This window comes from Schistocerca nitens, chromosome 5, assembly GCF_023898315.1.
Source record: "Schistocerca nitens isolate TAMUIC-IGC-003100 chromosome 5, iqSchNite1.1, whole genome shotgun sequence".
Taxonomy (NCBI): domain Eukaryota; kingdom Metazoa; phylum Arthropoda; class Insecta; order Orthoptera; family Acrididae; genus Schistocerca; species Schistocerca nitens.
The window spans coordinates 298,945,747-298,968,504 of NC_064618.1; the positions used below are offsets into that span (position 1 = coordinate 298,945,747).

At 39.1% G+C, this 22,758-nt stretch overlaps 1 protein-coding gene across 1 annotated transcript in view; it reads left to right on the top strand.

Annotated features, from left to right (window-relative positions):
* Nucleotides 1–21,588, top strand: part of LOC126259875 (tRNA-splicing endonuclease subunit Sen34) — a 52,219-nt gene extending 30,631 nt beyond the window's left edge. Inside the window, exons 4-5 of the mRNA XM_049956936.1 lie at nt 8,241–8,402; nt 21,308–21,588. Coding sequence (XP_049812893.1) covers nt 8,241–8,402; nt 21,308–21,498 — 353 coding nt within the window. The 3' untranslated portion in view covers nt 21,499–21,588. The remainder of the gene's footprint in view (nt 1–8,240; nt 8,403–21,307) is intronic.
* The last annotated feature ends 1,170 nt before the right edge of the window (nt 21,589–22,758 follow it).

The following is a 22,758-nucleotide window of genomic DNA, read 5'->3' on the forward strand; positions in this document are numbered from 1 at the left end:
CCAAAAATTTGCCACAATATATGGCTAACTATTCTTTTTCAGTTCGTTATATTCTTCTTTAAGCATGTTTTCTCATTGGCACGCATCACTTGTCTCTGGACCATTCCAGGTAATCAGTAGCTTCCTGTAACACTACATTTCAGAAGCTTCTAATCATTTAATTTTTGTCTTTCTCATCGTTTATGTTTAGCGCATTTACAGCCAAGTGCACAAACCTTGCTTAAAAGTTAAGCACAGTAAAGTCAGCTTTAACCCAGTTCAGTGCAAAATTCTGGTACTTCAACCTTGACCAAAGCAAAATGAGGGAGTTGATCACTGTTAAATTTAAGCATGACTCACATCTAGTTTTCTCACAATGACTAAGATTTTTAAGGGTACATTATTAAGATGGCAATGTGTTTCAATGAACCAGGTTAGAATCAAGGCATTTTATATCATAACCTATAGGTATGATGAAGCCCAAAAGTTTGTCAATGTATGAATCAAACTTAACAGGAGTAGCCCTCGGGGGCTCAGCATTCATTTGATGTGTACGAGCTTGGTGACCTTTGGGTTCCTACGCTCGAGGACTGATAAGCAACACCAGCTCTCTGTCACTGTAAACTCTGATCATGCTTTAGTGACCACTGTATGGTGTGGCAGTTGAATGTAGTGTGCTGCAGGGACTAATGATCTTGCTTGACTGCCTGGATTGCAAGGATTTTAGAAACCCCTGTTAAAAAAAATCTCTGTCTCCAGGTGTGCTGTGTGCCAATGAGATGCTTGGCTGTTGAGGTGGAACAGCCATTAGTGGGTAACCTCTGGGGAACCAGCCACACCTCAGTTGTATAAGGCTTACATAGGCATGGGGGGCTCTGTCTGGGTAGACCCTTATTTCCGTAGCTGCTCATGGGCTGAGAGGGAGCCCTTGAAATTTTCTCCTCTTCCTCCCAGTGGCTGGGCTGCTGCTAGGTACCAACATCCAGTCACTCAAGAGGTCTCACCTGATGAGTCCTCCAGATAATGGAATTGTTCAGGGGCAATTCAGTTTTTGGTAAAGGAATGCATGCTACAGCTCAGAATGTGATTTTGATTGTTAAAAGAAGAGAGGGAAGCTATGAGAAAGTTCAAAGGGGTTCACAGGATATTGCAGGTGCATTAAAATCTGTCAAGTGATTGCACAGTGGGACAATGTTGGTCAGCCTCTAGTCCCAACAAGTGACAGACCTGCAGAAAGCAAAATGCCTTGGGAAATATGCCACTGAAACTGAGCTCCACAGCAGCTTGAACTATAGCAAAGATGTTGTGACATGCAGAGATCTGGTGGACAATCCCAAAGACAAATTGGGAGATGAGTGGGCTCAAGAAGGTATAGGCTATGTGCAAAATATGAAGAGGGTGGATGGGATCGGACTCATTTATCCTTATGTTCAATTGTACAAAACACTGAGAGCATGTCAAGGCAGGTTTACTCTGCTTAAGCATGCACCACTATGTCCCCAACCCAGTGCACTGTTTTAAATGCCAGCACTTTGGGCACACCACTTTAGGGTGTAAGGGAGAAGCCACTTGTGGCAAATGTGGTAAGGTCGCCCATGAAGGAGTAATTTGTTCATCTCCTTTGAAGTGTGTGAATTGCTCTAGGGTCATCCTGTCTGGAGTTCAGAGTCCAGCATTTATTCAGAAGAACGAGAGATACAAGAGATTAAAACTACGAAGTGCATCACATATGGTGAGGCCAAAGAGATACAAGGCCATGCTGCGGGTCCCCCCTCCCCCGCCACATTCGCTACCTCCTTTGCATCAGTTCTTCAGAAGACTGTTCAAAAAGACTATGCTGCTATGCAAATAGAGAATGCTGGTGTTAGTACAAATACCTGCATTTGTCAATGCGCTTGTGGTGCTGGAGTTATTTCAAAGTCCATATCACCCCCCAGAGAAAGCCATGGTTGCCAATGTTGTGGAGCTGCCTGCCCCTCCAAAGTTTCAGCCTGGTCCACCGTCCAGTGCTGCTGCTACCACTGCCACATTTGCAGTTCCGAAGCCTCCCTAGTCCAAAAAATTAAAGGCCAAGCATCAACCAAGGATGGACACAAAAAGTAAGCAGATCAACAATGTTAACTTCATTCTCTCTGACATCTCTCATGATTCATCTTCAGAGCTAATGGACGTTGATGTTGATCTGGGGCACTCGTCTCGTCCCAAGACTGAGCCTCCACCCATTGTGGGCTCTCCTCGGCAGTCGAGAGACAGGGTGAAAGTGCTACCCCAGTGATAAATAGCTCCCATACTACAGTGAACATTAATCGGTTGAGGACACATGTAGAGGAACTGAAAGTCCTAGCACAGGAGTGCCCCATGTGTTTGTGTGTGCAAGAAACGCATTTTAAAGCGTCTGTTGCTCCTTTACTATGAGGCTATACCCTTCATCGCAAGGATGACCTGACTGGGGGAATGGACAAGGGAGGGGTCGCTGTGTTTGTCAGTAATGTGCACCATTCCTCTACTGTCCGCCTGGCTACTGACATGAAAGCAGTTGCAGTTGAAATTCATGTATGTCAGAGGATCATTGTTTGCTCACTGTATTTACCTCCGGAAAATGCGATAGACTCTGAGGCTCTCACTGATCTTATAGAACAACTCTGGCACCATTTTTCCTACTGGAGACTTCCATGCCCATTTTGTATTGTAGTGCGCAACCTCTACTTGCCCTCAGGTTTTGGAGAACCTCATGACATCTCACGAGCTGTGCATCCTCAACATAGGTGCTCCCAATCATTCCTGTGCTGCTACTGGATCACCTTCAGCCATCGACCTCTCTTCCTGCTCTCCAGCCTTTGTGGACTCTGTTCAGTGTGAAGTCACTGATGTCCATTCCAGTGACCACTTCCCACTCCAGATTCACCTACTGTATTGGGCTCTCCCTGAAAGGACGCGGTCATACTGGCTGATCAGCAGAGCCAACTGAATGCTTTTCAGCCAGCTGGCTTTGTTTAAACATTGTGACAGCATTCTGGGGTGAATGGACCACAGGGGATCACACGAGTGATCCACCATGCTGCTGATTTCTTTACCTTGAAGTCCTCCCATCCTTGGAGGCAGCACGTACCTTCGTGAACTTATGAATGCTGATCAGGAGTCCATGTCAGGTGTGTTGCTCCACAACAGTTTAAGTGCTGCCCAATGGGAGATAACCTTGTAGCCTTTCGATTGGAGAGTGCCAAGGCTCAGTGCATCTTCAAGGAGAGCAAAAAGAGGTCATGGCAAGTGTACCTGAACTCTGTCAAACGTCCCACTTATTCTGCAACAGTATAGGAAGCCATCAGGAGGATTTCTGGTAAAGGCGTTGTTGAAACAGGAGTGTCTCCCGAACAATTCCCGGAGAAATTGTGCAGACAATAGCAGAGCATTTTGCTGTGCTTATCACCACTGCCAGCTAGGATCCATTGTTCTGTTCTTACCGTGCGACTATGGAAAAAGTCGAAATCGTGATATGGCATTCTGTTGTGACCAAATACAGTACAGTATGTTGCAACACTTTGGAACATGGTGTCAGACGAAATCCTCTTATGATGTTTTGATTCAGTTTGGCTGTCAGGTCAGTTTCCCGACTTGTGGCAATTTTGATAGATTTCCTCTAACCAGGAAAGGACCAAACGTGTCCCAGTAGTTATCAGAGCAATGCCGTAATGAACTGTGTAGGAAAGAACCTGGGGCACACGGCCAACTGTCGTCTGGTCTCAGAGATCAGGCAGTTCCTTTGCTGAGATGTCCATTAACTGTTGACAATTTGAACCTGTTGGAGACAGAAATCCAGCAAGCGTTGGCTAGGGGTATTTTTGACATCAGTAAGACATACAACACTACTTGGAGGCACAGTATTCTCAGTCATTCACACCAGTGGGGCATTCATGGCCAGCTCCATCTTCATTCAGTCCTTTCTCTCAAGATGCCTTTTTTTCGTACAGAGTCAGTGACATGCTGTCAGATGGTTATGTGCAAGAGACTTGTGTTCACCAGGGCAGTGTTTTGTCACCCTCTTCAGTGTTTTGTCACCCTTTTTGCCATAGCCATTAATGGTATAATATCCACAGTAAGGAGTCTTCGCCAACACCACAGCAGCAAGTCATCAATTGCAACTTACAGTGAAGAGGCTGGAGTTGTGGGCTGCAAAGACTGGTTTTGCATTTTCTGCGGAGAAGTGTGTGTATGTTCATTTTAATCTTTCTTGTCGTATTTTTAATTTACCTTTTGAAGACTCTGTGAGGTTTCTGGTTCTTATCTTTTCCTCCAAGCTGTTGTGTTTACCATATTTAAAGGATCCGAAGACAAGGGCCCAGAAGGCACTGAACATCCTGAAGTGTCTTAGCTATAAGCCTTGGGAACCGGGCATGGCATGTCTGCTCCAGTTTTATAGGGCCTTCATGTGATTACAGGTGTACTGTGGGTGGACAGTGTACATGTCAGCGAGGCCTTCTTACCTGAAGATCATTGACACTATACACCATGAGGGGATGAGGCTGTCCACAGCCACCTACAAGACCAACCCTTTACCCAGTCTTTGTACTGAGGCTGGTGAACCACCACCTGCCATCATGTGACAACTCATGTTGCATCAGGCGTGTACTTTCCTCACTACTCCCGCTTTCCCAACATACAGAAGCATTGTTCATCCAGCTGTGGAGTACCTCTTTACCAATTGTCCACAGGCAGTAAGCCCATTTAGGATCCACGCAAAATGTGTGCCAGCCTCCCTTGATGTGGAGCATATATAAGTTCAAATATAGGATTTTAACTGACTGCCACCCTGGTTGCTGCAGAGGCCCAGAGTAATTTCCAATTTAATGCATTACAGTAGAGATTGCAATCCTGCTTATGTTTTTAATAAAATATTTTCCAACATTTTAAGTGAGCAGCGCAACTATATAGTTGTATTCAGGGATGGGTATAAACAGGGGGATTCCGTTGGCTGCTCTGTTGTTCTCCCTGATTGTGTTCTCAAGATTCATTTCCCTCCAGACTTCACTGTCTTTGGTGCAGAACTGTGCATGATCATGAGGGCACTGGAGGTGATGAGATGCGCTGTGTCTCTTAAATTCCTCATCTGATCTCACCGCCCTGAGTGCCCTTCAGTCTTTGCAATGCTTGTACCCAGCTGATAAAGTAGTCCAGGGTATCCAGGATGCCCTTGCAAATTCCGGGGAAAGTCTTTCTGCTGGGTGCCAGGGCACTTAGGTACTGAGGGGAATGAAAGGGCAGATGTAGCAGCAAAGGAGGTGTTTCATGATACTCAGTTAGTTCAGTGTGCTATCTTCCTGTATGGGAAGAGAGGCCGGAAGTAACAAACAGTAAGCTGCATGTAGTAAAACCTACTACACAGCCATTGTGTACCTCCTTCCAGCAATACAAGCAGGATGAGCTTCTTACTCATCTTTGCATAGGCCACAACCCTGTGACACATGGCTTCTTGCTCCAGTGAGAGGACCCTCCAATGTGTTGTGCTTGCAGTGTACAGACCACTATGTGCCACATTTTACTAGACTATGTTTTATTTTCAGACTAGAGGGCAGTGGAGATTTGCTGATGATCTGCCCTCTATTTTAAATGACATTCAAATGAATGTGGTTATAGTTATAAGGTTTTGTGATATATCCAACTCATTCCCTAATATTTTAGGGAGATGTTCTTAATATATTAACTGGGTGACTGGTTCACTCTTGTTTTTTGTAAGTGGTCAGCCAGTCACATTTCCCTGTGCTGTCCGTTATTTTCTTTGCAGCTATAGCACCTTTCAGCTTTCTTCCATTGTCTTATGGCATGCAATATGGTGTGATTATATAGGTCAGTGCGGCAGAGGTGTGAGTGAGTTTCATTTTGTAGATTTACTCCTCACGGTGTGACAACATTTTTAGCCCTTTTATTCACACCTGTTACTGCAAGAACACTGGTAACCTCACCACTGAGTACCCTTAAACTCTAACACACACACACACACACACACACACACACACACACACACACACACTCGCCATTTACTAGGAGTAGAATAAAATTGTACCTCCACGTGTGACCACATTACCTGTTTTTGTGTAGCAAGGTGGCCCACATGATAATCAGATTTTGTAATTTTTTGTATTTTTGGTACATGAGAAACATCCTGAAGAAAATCGACTGCTAAGTTTTCCAACCATGTTTATTATGCTAAAATGAAGAGGTGGTAGATTGCTTCCTCACAGCATGAAGCGGATTTGGGGGGGGGGGGGTGGAGTTGGTAAGCTGGTTTTGATTCCAGGCTGATTCAAATTTTCAAACAAAGGTGCATATTCTATGAGCAGTTATGTGAAGCATAAAATACAAAAATATTTTGAAAAAACTACAAAATAATTTTTTTCTAATTATATCATCTTGAATAACAACCAAGATTAACAACAAAGATAGGTAATTAAGAATTTTTGTTTGCAATGAAAACTGGATTACAAACAAATGAACTAGTAGTTATGTATAAACACACTTCTGCTTGTTGACAAAAGTGAGAGCATGTGATAGACAGCCAAGTGCAAATTCATATCTGTATTAACATCTTTGCATCTCCAGGATGTTTTCCATTGTAGAACACTTAATTCAAATGCATGGTTGGCTGATGACAGTTTACCTACTGGTGATTAAGATTGGTGGACTGCAGATACATTTTAAATGTGGTTTACTTTTAACCATGATCACAAGACCTTCATTACTTTGCATTTTGAATGAGGTTGGTGCACACAACTACAAATGTCATCACGATAACAATTTTTTTTGTCAGCGTGACTGTTTTGAGTGTAATTTTCAAATCAAAGTATTGTAATAACTAGGTTTTTAATCATCCTGAGTTATTAGTGTGAAATAATGTAAAATATGTGGGAAATTTTGGCAGAGCACCAAAAACTGACGTAAGACAAGGGCAGTTCAAACAGATAACTCATTTCAGCACAGAGCGATCAGATGTTGTCATATTCTTGCCTATATGAAGTCCATAATATAGTAGGTAAACAATATCAAACTGTAGGCTATAACTTGTGGAAGTTACAGTGGTTCAAGACTCATTTTGCCGTGAGTGGCATACTTACTCTCACAAATCTGTTGATTAAATTTTTGTAATGGGTTCCTGGCTAGAAGACTTAGTTTTGTACCTTACACTCCTACACCATCATAACTGATTTGATTTGATAACTTTGCTATCTGTTTAATATAGCCTTCAATATCATCTTTTGTCTGTGAAATTGTAGTTACTATTATTTTTTCTCATTGTGTGTCTGAAAGTGTGATAGTAGTGTCCTAGACAATGACGTACTGCTACAAACAGCCCATGGTGATTTCATGTCTAGTGAATTTTCCTTATGCATTGTTTTGTTCTATTAAACAGGGGAGAAACAAAAAGGAAAGATATTACTTGTAAATATCATTTTTATTTTCCTTCTTGTTAATATGTGGAGTTGTTTTGTACAAGGTAAATAGTAGGAAATCATTTTCAACTTTTCAGTTTGTTCTTTTACTGTTAGACTTTGTGATGCAGTATAGCAGGTTTTCTGTAGCTTTAATATTTTTAAATGAGATGGTTCAGTGGTTAATAAATTGGACTCATTTTCTAGAATAATTCCATATGTCTATCATAATTTAGACAAATACCACTACAGTTTTGTCAAAATGAATGTGACTAATTTATTTCCCCATCTGTGTCTAACCAAGGTTCCTGTCTACCTCTAGAAAAGTATGTTCTATGAGAAGTATTATTAAAGTGTAGTTGGTTCTCCATATTATTCAGATCACAACCAAAAAATACGTAGTGGCAGGATACAAACAAGAATGAACTTCATTTTGCTTTCAAAAGAATGTCAGCATGATTTCTTTTGTTTTGTTTTTGTGAAGTGCCACTGGTTGTTCTACTACAGTGCAACTGTTGCACAAAGGAAACAGTGTCTTAATTCAGATTTGTAAGTGATTTAACCAAGTAACATTCTATAATGTAAAATTTTTTATTCATTTTCCACTATGGTGTTAAATGGGTGAGTCTTCTACATAAAAAATCTTAAAATTCCCTTCAAAGCCTTTCAGTTTCAAGAGAGTTTTTGATAATTTTTGGGAACAAATAATGGATTTAAATATGACATAGATCTTGTGGAAGAAAATTAACCAATTACCCTCAAAACAAGAGGAAAAAGACTAACACATACATAATGACATGCAAATTGAGTTAATTTCAAACCACTTTTTTTTTCTTTTAGTATATCCTTGGCTGAGGCAGGAAGATGCCTGCCCAGTAAGATGGGAATTCCCAAAATCACCACTGGATAAAATACGCTACAAAGTATTTAAGGATTTGTGGGACAAGGGTTACTACATGACCAGTGGTAAAAAGTTTGGTGGAGACTTTTTAGTCTATCGAGGTAAGGTAAATGAAAATTTTTGCCATTGTAAATCATACATTTTAGATTTGTTTCCTGATATAATTTTTACTTAAACGCAAATAGTTATTTGACATGTGATAGTACAGAACTCTGAGTAACATTTTTTCTCCACTTTTTTCATTATCTGTGAACTTACTTACTGGCATTGAGAATATGAAATTCATTTGCAGAAAGATTAAAAAATTTCACCTCTTGCTATTTACTACAAACCTCCAAGGAAACACCACATTTCTACTGCAATTACTCCGCTTCTCCCCACCACCCCCCACCTGCCCCCTTCCTGCCCTCCACATCACACACACACACACACACACACACACACACACACACACACACCTCCTGCCACCCAACTGGTTTTGAATTTAATGGTGTTAATCTGACTCTTGTGCAAAGATGTGTTCTTTTCCTCTTTATGTTACTTGTTAAACCTGGCATGACTTGTTTCTCTGACTATCTTATTATCTTTAGAAATGTATTAAAATGAAATAATAGACAAAGAAAGAAAGGCATCCCAAGGTCAATTGCATAAGGTAAAGTATTACAGTCTAAAAAAAAAAAAAAAAAAGAAATGACATACCATGAAGTACTTATCCAAATGGAATGGAAATTTGTAGATGTGATGTACATATACACAAACAATTACAATTTCAGAAAAATTAGATAATTAGTTCAAGAGAAAGAACCTCACCAATTGAGTAAGTCAATAATGTGGTGGTCCACCTCTGTCCATTATGCAAGCAGTGATTTGCCTTGGCATTGAGTGATAGAATTGTTGGATGCCCTCCCGAGGAATGTTGTGTCAAATTCTGTCCACTTGGCACATTAGATCGTCAAAATTCTGAGCAGGCTGGAGGGCTCTCCCCATAATGCTCGTAACATTCACAATTCGGGAGAGACCTGGCAACCTTGTTGGCCAAGGTAGGGTTTAGCAAGCAAGAATACAACCAGTAGAAACTCTCACTATGTGCGGACGGGCATTATCTTACTGCAGTGTAAGCCCAGGATGGATTGCCATGAAGGGCAACAAAAAGGAACATAGAATATCATTGGCATACTGTTGTACTGTGAGGGTGCACAGATCACAACTAGCAGGTCCTGGTATGAAATGAAATGGCACCCAAGACCATCGCCCCTGGTTGTCAGGCCATATGGCGGGCAACAGTCAGGATGGTATCTCACCACTGTCCAGGATCTCTTCAGACTTGTCTTTGCTTGTCATTGGGGTTCAGTTTGAAATGAGACTCATCACTGAAGACAATTCTACTCAAGCCAATGAGAGTCCGGGCCAGATGTGCCTGACACCACAACAGATGATTTTGTTGGTGTACAGAGGTCAATGGTAGTCGGTGCAAGGGGTGCCGGGAGTCGCACCCCCCCCCCCCCCCTCCCGTGAGTCACCTATTAATAGTCCTTATGGTCACTGAAGCATCAGCTGCACATCGGACTTACGATAACGATGAATCAGGTACTCTGAGTGCCTCTCTGATTATTGCTCCGTCCTCTTGTTTAGTTATCTCTCTAGGTCGACCACTTCTTTCTTGACACTGTATTCAACCATGGTTCATCCATTTGTGCCAACGTCATAAAATAGTGGCATTGCTGCTGTTCAAATGTCGAGCTATTTGCCAATTACTCCAACCAGCTTCATTGAGTCCATCTGCTCATCCTTTCTCAAATGCTGACATCTGCATATATTGCTCATGTGCCTGACTGCAGAACCCACTTGCTGCCAAACAACTGAGTACATAGAATGAAATTAGCAAAGCCTTTATGCCATGTTGTTAACATGTCCCTTTTTTACTATTCTTGCCAAATGTATGATGAAATTGTGCTGCAGCATCACAATTCATCCATCAGCTGCCAAAGTTTATGGTTTTGCATTTTCTGTCAATACCTGTATGAATATTCATTTTTGACCAATTTATGTAATTCCTTCTTGGTGCAACTTTTTTGTTTTTAGAGTGTACTTTGGATGAAAAGAGTGGAGGAATTACATGTGATGCCAAGTATAAAATCCCAGTTTAAACAACCCTGGTACATCTCTTCGGGAACATATCAGAGAAGAAGAAAGGGGAAATTGTTGTCCATCCTCATTTATTGATTTATGGTAGTCTTCTTTCCATATTTTGCCTCCAGTTGTTTAGATTTTTCATGAGAGGTTTTTTTAATTTGTTCTTCGCATTGGTTAATTATTTCCCTTCACATTTTTCCTGATCTCTCCTCCTTTCATCTCACTCCCAACTTCAGGTTTTCAAATCTTTTTCTGTTGTGGCACCTCATTGTTGGTTTCTCTCTTGCTCTGTCATCATGTTTTATATTAAGTTCCAGATGCCTTGTCCCCAAGATTCATGTAAATTCTCATTTCTTCAAATCTTTTCTTTTCTCTTTTGTTGGATAAAAGAAACATTCTTTCAGAACAGTATTAAATTCTGTCAAAAAAGAGTAACAGGCGATGACAGTATAAAAAACTAAACAAAGATTATGTTACAAAGAAAAGAGAAAGAGGAATGTAATTGTAGACACGTGCAGGGACAAGGTAGCAAAAGCCAAATAGACCGGAAGTGTAAAAACAGTTTAAAAAATAAAAGACAGTAAAATGAAGTATTGGGGACTGGCTTCCAGGATAAAAAAGAGGTTATTTTGGAGAAATAAGATCAGTGACAGAAGGAAAACACTTAAAACCTGCCAAATCGACATGAGATGATAATTTATTCTCAGGTGTTGAAGAGTAAATTGAGCTTAATAAACTTCTTTGGCAGGTAGTCTGGTTCTAGTCAAACAATTCTTTGTTCCTTGTGTGGTTTGTGTCTACAAATCCAACAAAAGTTTTAGGTTTCAGTTACCTGTCACGCATAGAAATTTTTTCATCGCTTATCACTTCTTTCACCTCTGTTAATGATTTGTAAATGTAGTGACTCCATGTTTCGCTTTGGTTCAGTGTGAAATAAACTGTAGCACCCCTCCTGCAACTGGGTGAGTAAATCAATTCAAAGGTTGGAGGTAGGCAAGAGTATACCACCTCCAGGAGGATCATACCTAATAAAGTATAGTGTTGCTCCAACCAACCTGTGGGTTGATAACAGCTTTACCATCTATATACCAGAATGTATTATGATGACAATCAACTTTCAAATGTATTGGAGAAAGCTAGAATTGACAGTTTGATATAAGAAAAGCTTGTTTAAAAATGATGGAGTCAAAAGTTATAAAGCATAATGTATTGTGAGATAACTTTGCAAGTTGAGTAAAACAGCATATGCATTATTGCTTGTATTGTGTAATACATTGATTTATTATGTACATATTTTTTAACATTGTACAATAGCAAACCTAATTGAGTAGGAGTATATCATCAGGAATCTTCACTAATATACTGCAGTGCTCTTGTCATGGTCATCCCTGGTGTAAAGGCCTCTGAGACTGCAGTTTGTATTCACAAGTTGATGTGTACAATTGATCAACCTCAGTGAGATGGTGTTGTGCAGAGAAGCAAAGAGAAACTCTATGGAAGCTGTGTAGTTGTAATGTGTCAAGTAACAGTGTATGAAACATTCAGTGTACACCATCTTTCCAAGTTGTTTCCAGTCATAGAAAGAAACGGGGCAATTGGTATTACGATACAATGACTAAGGAGGTGAAAACAACAGCAAACTGTATGGACTCGCAATTGGGGAGAAACAGTGCTCTCTTACATGACTGAGAAGCACTCAACCACCAGCTGAATGTCAAATGAGGTCATTCAAAGTACTGTGTGGAACATAACACAGGACCAGCAGCTGCACTCCTACCATTCACAAGATGTGCATGCATAACAGTGCTTTGTCACAAGGGTGAGGTGCCCTCAATCAAAGTACGGTCAGTTGCATGTCGGATGATGCTTATGCTCGATCCTGTGTGAGAAGTAATATAGGAACAGTAGCTATACCCTTACCATTCACAAGAAGTGCAAGCTGTAACTCCACTGACTTTGGACTTGTGTTCTGGTCAGCAGTTGGCTGCTGCAGTGATGTATTGTCAGCCTGCCCTTTACTACCTATATATATGTCTCAGCTTAAGTTTGTTTCAGCAGAGAGGAAACGATCATTAGTCTTGTATGGGTTGTTGAGGATCACCATGCTGTGGTTGTGTAGAGCCTTGAACGAAGATTTGTAGGGAACTTGTCAAGCATGGTCTATGAGTGATTAATGTAGTTATAATTGCTTCCTCCTCACTTCACAGCTGCAGTATACACACTGTTTCTCTGAGTCTCCACATTGTTGCAAGCAGAGATGGGCATTATTTGAATAAATTTCTGTCCAAATAATTATTCAAGTAAATAGATAACTCAAATTATTTTATTCACAAATAAATTATTTTGAGACAAAGGGATTATTACAATCTCCGAATGCAAATAATTTTTTATTATTTGTAACACTGTTACATTGTCTCTGTTTACTTCTCGAACTGAACAGTGTCTTATAAACAATTTTGTTCTGGTTGCTTATCACAGTTTCAATTCGATAAATAACTTTGCAAGATAACGACACGATTCTTGTCAGCTTCTGTGACCATCACATTGTAATTGTTAAAGTGAAACGTCTACCTCATCCAGAAATAATTGATGTAGGATACTGGAAATTAAATTGTAACCTCAATAAAGATGGAGTTCTTTGTTCGTGGCAAATCGTGGGTTAAGCAGAAACTGTTCTTCCGTAATGTTATTGCGTGGTGTAAGAATGTTGTAAAACCTGGTATTAGGAAACTATTTACATATGTTGCCTACAGGATTAATGAAATGAGGATAAGTAACATGGAGTACTGCTACCTTATCATGTATGAGCTGCAAGTACAAGTATTCAACTGGAAAGATCAAACAAGTGATTAAAAAAAATTCATGAAGAACATTTTAGAGCTGCAAGAAAGTGAACTAAAAGGGAAAATTATCACTTTCAAGAATTACCAGACCAGAAGTAGGGTGTTTATCAACTCAAAGAGAATGGAAAAGGTGCAACCAGAGATATGGAAGTTATATACTGTATGCAGAAAGAAAACAAATGTACTAGTTGGATGGGCATTAAAGAACATTTCCAAAGATCGTATACAGGCAGCCATCTGAAGCTCTAAAAACTGCACAGTTGCTCACAAAATTTTATGTCGTATCTAACAAATGAAAGTATCATTATGTTGCCAGAACCAATATCTGAGGAAGAAATTGAAGACATAAATACTTTGCCAAAACACACAGCCCAGGAGCATATGGTGTCCCATATGAATCTTATAAATCCTTCTAGTCAGTTATTAAGAAAAGAGTTCATGGACATAGCGAGAGAGAAACACCAATGCAGACACCTGTGCTTTGAAAAAGAACCCAGAATCTCCGTACTAGCTCCCAAGAAACTGATACCACAAAGAATAATGGATTTCATGCTGTTAACATTGGTATGCACAGACTCAAAAACAATTTCTCATGTCATTGTGTAGAGATTAAAGGGATACCTTTCAGAATCCTTGGGTCAAAACAAATGTGTATTGTACCTAAGAAAAGTATTATAGATGGAATTTGCTCCTCAAAGTCACATTGGAGCATCAGGAACAAAGACTAGGGCCATTGAACATCGATTTAGAGAAAGCCTATGATAAAATCAGCCATCAGAATCTAAGGAGTGTGCTGCAGCACTTTAGGTTTCCACAAGAAAAATAGATTCACTGCTAGCAAATCAGTACTAAATGGTTTTCCAAGGTGCAAATCAATGGACTTCACATTAGCATTTCCTGCAAGGTTGCCCTTTGTCAAAGCTAACATTCCTTGTGTTTTTAGAACCATTAATCCCAACAATCAGCAGCTTCTTACCAGGATACTCTGTGAACGTGTATACCAGTGATGGTAACATTATAATTCCGCAGTCCCCAAGACATTACAAAAGTATCAGAAACAGTGGATGGTTGTAAAGAAGCAATGATAAAACACGGTTCTTGTGACTAAATGAAAGTATTTGTCCCAAGCCACAGCCCTTCACCCAATGTGTTGAAATGGAAGTGCTAGGAGTGAAATGAAGGTATTAAAGTAAACAAGTTAATTTACATCAGGGGTAGCAAAGTAAGAAGTGCCTTAACAGCAAAAAGTGCAAGAAAATTAAACATCATCTGTAGGATTGAATGTGTAAACATACCACATTTTGGATAGAGCCAACATGTTGAATAAATCATACGCATCAATAGAAACTATATCACACAAATCAAAAAGTACATAAGCTGGTTTATTCGGAAAGTTATGTTGTTTCAGGTAGCCTGGGAACAGCTGACAAAACCACCTAATTAAAGCAATTTCATCTTTAACAGACTGTGTGGCAGAAGTTCAGTCCTTGTAGTGAAAACTCTCATTAATATATTCAAACTACAAACTAGTCGGTCTTTCTTACTAAAGACTGGGTAGGATATTGTGACAGAAAACACAAGTAACAGGAAGGTGCCAGCAAATATAACATGTTCCTCACAAATCACAACATACGTTTTAGAGATGACTCACACTGTTAGGATCTACGTGACAAATAAAAGAATTGAAACCATTGAGAAAAGATCCATGTCCCCCTAGCAAATCAGGTGAAACACAAAGGCTTAAACTGGGAGGTGGTCTGGTCCAATTCTGCAGACAAATCCCTAAGATGATTTATGAAGTAATTCTGTTATCTGTGTGACACCACAGGACAAAACTGACTAGTTATCCATACTGCCATTACTGTGGAATGGTTAACACTGCTATACACCAAACAGTAGGCTGCTCCAAAATTACAGGTCTGTGATAATGGATAAAACTTAAATCAGCAAGCTTGATATCAACAACTAAACAAAATATGCAGCAAGAAAATAATTTACAGGAGCTTCACAGAATTTCCAATATCCAAGATAAGAACACATACATGGTTCATATATTGTTTTATAAACTATGCCTTCAGTGAGGGAGGAGTGTTTATAAACAACTCTAAATATCACATGATGAATGAAGAATGAGAAAGGTAAAAGCAAGTTTTTTTGCCGTTTCATAATCTCATTAGTTTTCTATTTCTTCTTAGTCATTTCAAGCACTAGGCCTATCAATTCGTCACACGGTTTTCTTTGACTTCTCCCAGCTGGATTAAATCTTCTTACCTGGAGAGGTAATCTTTCTCTGTTATTCTTTCAAAATATGTTCATTACAGTTTGTTCTTTTTTCTTGTTTTTACCATTTATATGACTCATTTAGATGCTTTATTTAAAGCCAGCGTAAGAGATTTGTAACACCTGTTGCTGAATAAATGCACTAGTTTCTATAATAATAATAATAATAATAATAATAAAGAGAGAGAGAAGAAGAAGAAGTAATAAGTTCCAGAGCACAAAGCCATAGGTTTGGGGTTTGAGCCTCCATTGGTCCTTGGATGTTTTCTGTCACTTATTGCTTCTTTCACCAATAACAATTCAAAAAAAGTTACAAATACAGTTGCACTACGTTTCAAGAGCACATACCAAACTATAGTTCCCTTACAACTGGTTCATAAGTTGGTTCAAAGGTCAGAAGAAGGCAACTGCGTACCATGTCCAATAAACCAATGCATTGCAGTGTTCGAAACCTCTGAGTTGAACAAAGTCTTACAGCATAACAAATGTAACATAAAAATGCTTTGCAGGCAAATGGCCTTAGCAGTTACACTATCAAAGCAGACCAATTCAACCAACTCTGGACTTCCCAGAACTTTAGCCACTCCATCCACATAGCAGCATACAGACACTCTGTGTAACTAATCAGACAAGACTCGAGTCTTCAGTACTTTGTGAATTGTACCAAGATTGCTGATGCTATTGGATATGCATATCTCATGTTCGCACTGGTAGAAAATTAGTGAACGAAGTAAGGGCTCTGTGGTGAGCAGCAATAACAACAACAGGCTTTAAATGTAAAGTCTCCTAAAACAGCATTAGCTGAAGTGCATTGCAAAATTATACAGAAACGTAATGCTTTATGGAATACTGCTGCACATCCAAAGTTGTTAGAAATAATTGAAAATTTGTAGTACTCTGGGTAAGCATTGCTTTACAAAATGGAATCGTTTTTTTGAACTAGTATATGTCTATGCAGTTACAAGGAGCTTTGAAATTGCAAAATATCATAAGAGAGACTGAGTTTGAGTACATAAAAGAGCTCATAATGTTGCAGCACACTGGTAATTTCCTATCGAGAAAGTGTCAAGAGAGTATTTCAGGACTACTTCTGTCTTTCGACAGCAAAGAGAGAGAACTATTGCAACACTGTCTTATCTGCAGTTTAAAAAAAAGTTGTTCACCCAGTTTAAAAAAAAGTTGTTCACCTGTATTGCTGCCCCTGACAAAGGGAGGCTTGCAATAAACTACAGACTTAAAATAGCCAAAGAAATTCCACAGATATCAGATTATATGTTTATAAAGGAGTTATGTCAGTAAAAGATGATTTATTTTTCAGTTTCGATCTGGATTTTAAAAGTGAAGTTGACATGAAATCATGAGCAAGTAATCTGCCAGTAATTAGAGCTAATTAGAGCATAATTCAATGGTTTTTCAATATTTAGTGCAGCAGATCATCATTTTGAAAGTCTTATATCCTTATGCTCAAAAGCATTTATGGAACATGCTTTATTTTAATAAAAATCATCTAAAAATCACATAAACTTTCTGACTGAAAAAAATCCGAGGCATGTTCCCTTTTTAAAAGCAGTTGATTTATCCACTACTGGCTTGCTAGGCCTATCGCCGGGAAGATCAACAACGGACCTCATATTTGCGGTAAGGCAACTGCAGGAAAGGCACTATGAGTACAGGAAGGACTTAATCATGGCCTTTTTAGATATTGAGAAGGCGTATGACAGTATCTGTAGGGACAAGCTCTGGGATGTGCTGAACGCAAAAGGTATAGATGAAGAGATAACACAAAAAGTCAGAAAAATGTATGAGGGAAGTGAGAGTTGTGTGAAAGTGGGGAGGGAACGTACTGCATGGTTCAAGCTGGAAAATGGGCTGCGACAGGGAAGTGCACTTTCGCCTTTATTGTTTATTATTGTTATGGATGAAATCCTACAGCAAGTATCAGATGCAATTGGGGATCATAAAATGAAAGCAGTGCTTTTTGCCGATGACCTGATGTTATGGGGAAATTGCGAGAAGGAGGTGCAAGAGCAGTTAAATGTATGGGAGGCAACGGCAGCACAATATGGAATGCATTTCTCTACAAAGAAAAGTGAAATAATTGTCACAACAAGGAAGAAGAATAGGCCAAATGTGGATATAACTTGTGGAGGGGAAAAACTACAAGTGGTAGAGAACTTCAAGTACCTGGGAAGCATGATTGAAAGTAAGGGGGGAAACGCAATGGAAATAAATGAAAGGTGCAGAAAAGCAGGGCAGTTCTACAAATGCATTAGGGGGCTTATTTGGAGCAAGGAGGTGCCACAGAAATCCAAGGGAATTATATACCGAACCTACTTTGTCCCCATATTGGCATACGGAAGTGAGACATGGGTAATGCACAAAAGCGACAAAAGTAGAATACAGGCTAGTGAAATGAAGTTCCAGAGGAGCAGGTTGAGTGTAACAAGACGAGACAGATTGCGAAATGTGTATGTGAGGGAAAGACTAAAGGAGGAACCAGTACAGGACAGGATAGAAAAATCAAGACTGCGGTGGTATGGACACATGAAGAGAATGGATGAGGGAAGAATTCCAAAGAGGATGTTTGATCTGCAACTGGAGGGGAAGAGGCCCAGAGAAAGACCAAGAGATAGATGGGTGAAGGGAGTGAAGGAATGTGTGATGAGAAGAGGAGAGAACTGGACGAAGGTGGAAGAGAGGGAATGGTGGAAAGACAGAACATGGTGGAGAGGCTTGTGTTCCCGACAGACATAGCCAGTGGCTGGAAACTGTCCAAGATGATGATAATGACTGAAAAAAATAGTTGTTCTGAAAACAAAACAACAAAAATTACATTTGTTTTAAAAATGACAAAGAATTGGAGCAATCATTGCCATTTATAACCCTTTTTATTTGCAGATAATGAAAAATGATTTTATTCAAAAAAATGAACAATGTTCGAATAACTATATTTGTTAATCACAAATAACAAATAATAACTTTTAACTGTATTTATGATTTGAACAAATTTTGCTCAACTGTGGTTGCTAGATGTCACACTTTATATCTGTTCACATATGTGGTTGCAAAATCTTCATCCTGAGCACCTTTGTCAAATCACCCCTAAAAGGTGGCCACATCATTCCCCTGATCTGTCCCCACTTGATTGCACATAGTGGAGTTTTGTGTGTCAGCCACACATTGATGCTAAACAGGATCTGTCATGAATTCTGGCAACCTGTGACATTTTTCGAACAATGTTGAGGTGGGTTTAATGGATGTGACAAAATTTTGTATGAGCATTCATGTCATCATAGAAGCTGGGTGATGCTACTCTGAATAACTGTTCTTAATGAATGCCTTGTTCAAGTTGTACAGATAAATAAAATTGTTACAGAAATGTTTCAACTCGATGATAAAAGTTCTTCAGTAGACTAAGAGTAAATTTGAAACTCTCATTTTTACTTTCAGAGCTTCCATTTAATCATATCCCAACTAGAGCGTCCTGTCTTAAATTGATACATTTGCCCTCCTCTATTATAACCATTCACTGTACAGTTGAGTTACTGAGGGCTAGACAAGCACATAAAAAATAGTGAATTTCTGATGAGTCAAGTACTTTATTTTATCTATTTTGGTTGGAGAACACCATAGCTGTTTCTGTAAATTACACTGTAAGAAATACTGCAACCAGCCACAAGTTTTCCTTAAATCGTTTTATTATACCATTACTAGTTTCGGGCCTGAACCCATCATCAGTTGGCAGTGTTGACTTCTTGCAAGTTTTACATTTGTGTCTTCCTGAAAAGGTCTCCTGTACATATTATAATACAGAGATTTGGTTTTCTTTTGCAATCCATACCGATACCTGAACGATCCTTGATGATGGACTCACGCCCGAAACTAGTAATGTTATAATAAAATCATTTCAAGAAAACTTGTGGCTGGTTGCAGTATTTCCTACAGTGTAATCCATCAAGTACTGTTTCATATGGAGAGGTACTGATAATATTTTGAAGTCTGATTCAGACCTTGTTGAGTGGTAATAGTTGTTTCCTTAATACTAGTAGATGGTGAATTTGATATTCTGTTTAAGTATTTAAGTGTGCAGTGAATGTGGCAAAGCATTAAGTTTAGCATTCAATTAAAAAATCCCTCGCCCTCCTGCTGGTTAATTTTTAGGTGCAAAATGGTGGCTACTGCCATCAAAGTAATGGAGGAAATTATTTGGCCTCAAAGCATACATAGGCAGATACATTTCTCTATAATTCCTTTTTCTACTTTTGATTGGTGCCTCTCTCTAACACCCGCCCTTCAGACAAATATGCAAGATGTTCTACCTACCTTTGTCACCAAACAACTCTTGCTATGTGAGCATGCATTATTCCTTATTAGTAAGCAGCAAACTTCCCAATTTTGGTATTAACAGCTCAGCATTCAAACTTTGTACTTTATCCAGAAATGAAATGTATGTAGTACATTATGTAAGAGAAATTAACTAAGGCAATTGGGAGAACAAAAATGTTAATTATGTTTTATTGTCACCCAATGTGATGATACCCATTGTTTGAGTTCCAGTATAATACACTTTCTGTATTGACTCACTCATCATCAGTACTTCAAAAAATATTTTTCTTTAAATATTTTTTCACCGTTGCTTTTCATTTATTAGTGTTAAACATCTCCAGATTGTGTCCACTCTCACATACAACTTCCTCCTGCCTTAAGTTCTAACCCATAATTTACTGACTATACAGAATATGCCAGGCAAATATGGCACTGGAAACAAAGATTATATATAAACAAAGATGATGTGACTTACCAAACGAAAGTGCTGACAGGTCGATAGACACACAAACAAACAACAACATACACACAAAATTCTAGCTTTCGCAACCAACGGTTGCTTCGTCAGGAAAGAGGGAAGGAGAGGGAAAGACGAAAGGATGTGGGTTTTAAGGGAGAGAGTAAGGAGTCATTCCAATCCCGGGAGCGGAAAGACTTACCTTAGGGGGAAAAAAGGACGGGTATACACTCGCACACAAACACATATCCATCCACACATATACAGGTGTGTCTGTATATGTGTGGATGGATATGTGTTTGTGTGCGAGTGTATACCCGTCCTTTTTTTTCCCCCTAAGGTAAGTCTTTCCGCTCCCGGGATTGGAATGACTCCTTACTCTCTCCCTTAAAACCCACATCCTTTCGTCTTTCCCTCTCCTTCCCTCTTTCCTGACGAAGCAACCGTTGGTTGCGAAAGCTAGAATTTTGTGTGTATGTTGTTGTTTGTTTGTGTGTCTATCGACCTGTCAGCGCTTTCGTTTGGTAAGTCACATCATCTTTGTTTTTAGATATATTTTTCCCACGTGGAATGTTTCCCTCTATTTTTTATATAGACTTGCTTGGAATATATGTAATGTTATGGGTATACAAAGCATGCAATGAACTTCAAAATCGATTTTCTAAAAAACCGGATAGCCTGGTACTTAGGGTAAGTGCCTCTACAACATATTTGAAGCGCATCAAAATCCGTGATTTACAGTATGGAGGGTCCCCTTGTCAGACAATCCATTCAGTTTATAAAAACTGGAATTTTATCACTATATTTTTTCCTCCGGTTATAAGAACACTAAAGCTGTCATAAGCTGTTTTTTAAAAAAGTACACAGCATTGCACACAAGAAACAAACCGTTTTTTTAAGTGTACAAATAAAACAATGTAAAATGTCTTTTGATTTTGTCGAAGAATAAATTATTTATTTTTTGCAGGCGACCCACTTAAATTTCATGCACATTTTCTCATTTTGTGCAAGGAACGAGAATGTTCAATCTCTCTCTATGAATTTATAACCTTTGGAAGACTGGGAACTAATGTCAGAAAGAGGGCTGTGATTGCCACTCTGTCCGAAGATGGAGACCTCATTTATCAGTCGGTGAAATGGAGAGACAGACGGAGATAGTATGGTGTGTTGCTTTGTGCAGTATATTTCAGACAGTTATTGTAACAATTATAAAACACATTGTAAATAAATTATTATTACTGAAAGCCAGAGCTAACCTTTAACTTTCTTATTTATCATGTTACTACCAACATTTTGTTATCGCTTTTTACCACAAAAAGGAACAACATATATGATTCTCATTTACATAAAATAATTGTAGTTGACAGGTGTATTAATTTACACATTTGCTTAAGAATTTTTTCATTTATTTATTTATTTATTTTTATATATATATAAATGACATAGCATTGATGTACTTTGCTGAAATATGGTGCATCACTTCTGGAAGTAATCTATAAATCTGATGATATATTCATTTCATTGCAAGACGAACAGTCAAATGTTCTGTTTGAAACTTTCCTTACATATTTGGAAACAGATGTGTCCTGGTTACAGTGAACTGATAACAGAAGATTTCCATACACCTGCATGGATGAAATAATGACTGGGACAGAATAAATACCTTGAAGACTAAGTAATAATGAGCTTACAGTCGTATGGATAAATAATGGTTACTGCTGCGTTTTCAAACTTTCATCTGCTCTGGATTTTGGAAGGCGAAAAGAAATACTAAGGGATTACAATGTTAGGAGGATTAAAAAACCGGAACCACAAGGGAAAAATACAAACCAGAGATGTCATGCACATTCTATTGAACAAAAGGTCAATACAAACTGGGGGGGGGGGGGGGGGGGGGGGGGAAGTTACTAAAGTGAGTGGTCATCTGTCTACTCTGTCATCAACTGTAACCAGCACTTTTTTTCTAAAAAATGTTTATTGTTCCAAAGTCCAACATTCTGGACAATTATTTAATTTTCTATCATGCACACATTCGTTCACTGCATTTTCACATGTAGGTTCAGTACTCAGGTTCAGGAGAACAACTTAACTTACAGGACATACTGTAAAACTTCGCACAACCGACAAGAACAGAACAGCAAACAAATAAAGAACAACAAAACAAAGATGGCAATGAATCGCGAAGGATCATGGTAGTGGGACCGTAGAGACATCTATCGGTAGCTCGACATTTGAGCATACGCATATCTGTTTAGCACTACCATCACCCACTATTAGTGGGCGAGGGCACTACATGCTTGTTGAACTGGCTGCCAGCGATTTAGTTGTCGAGAATGGTTGCCGCAGCTTCTAAATGCTTGAAACAGTCAATGACATCACTTTTCCCACCAAAAACTGCACTGGTATTGTTCATATTGC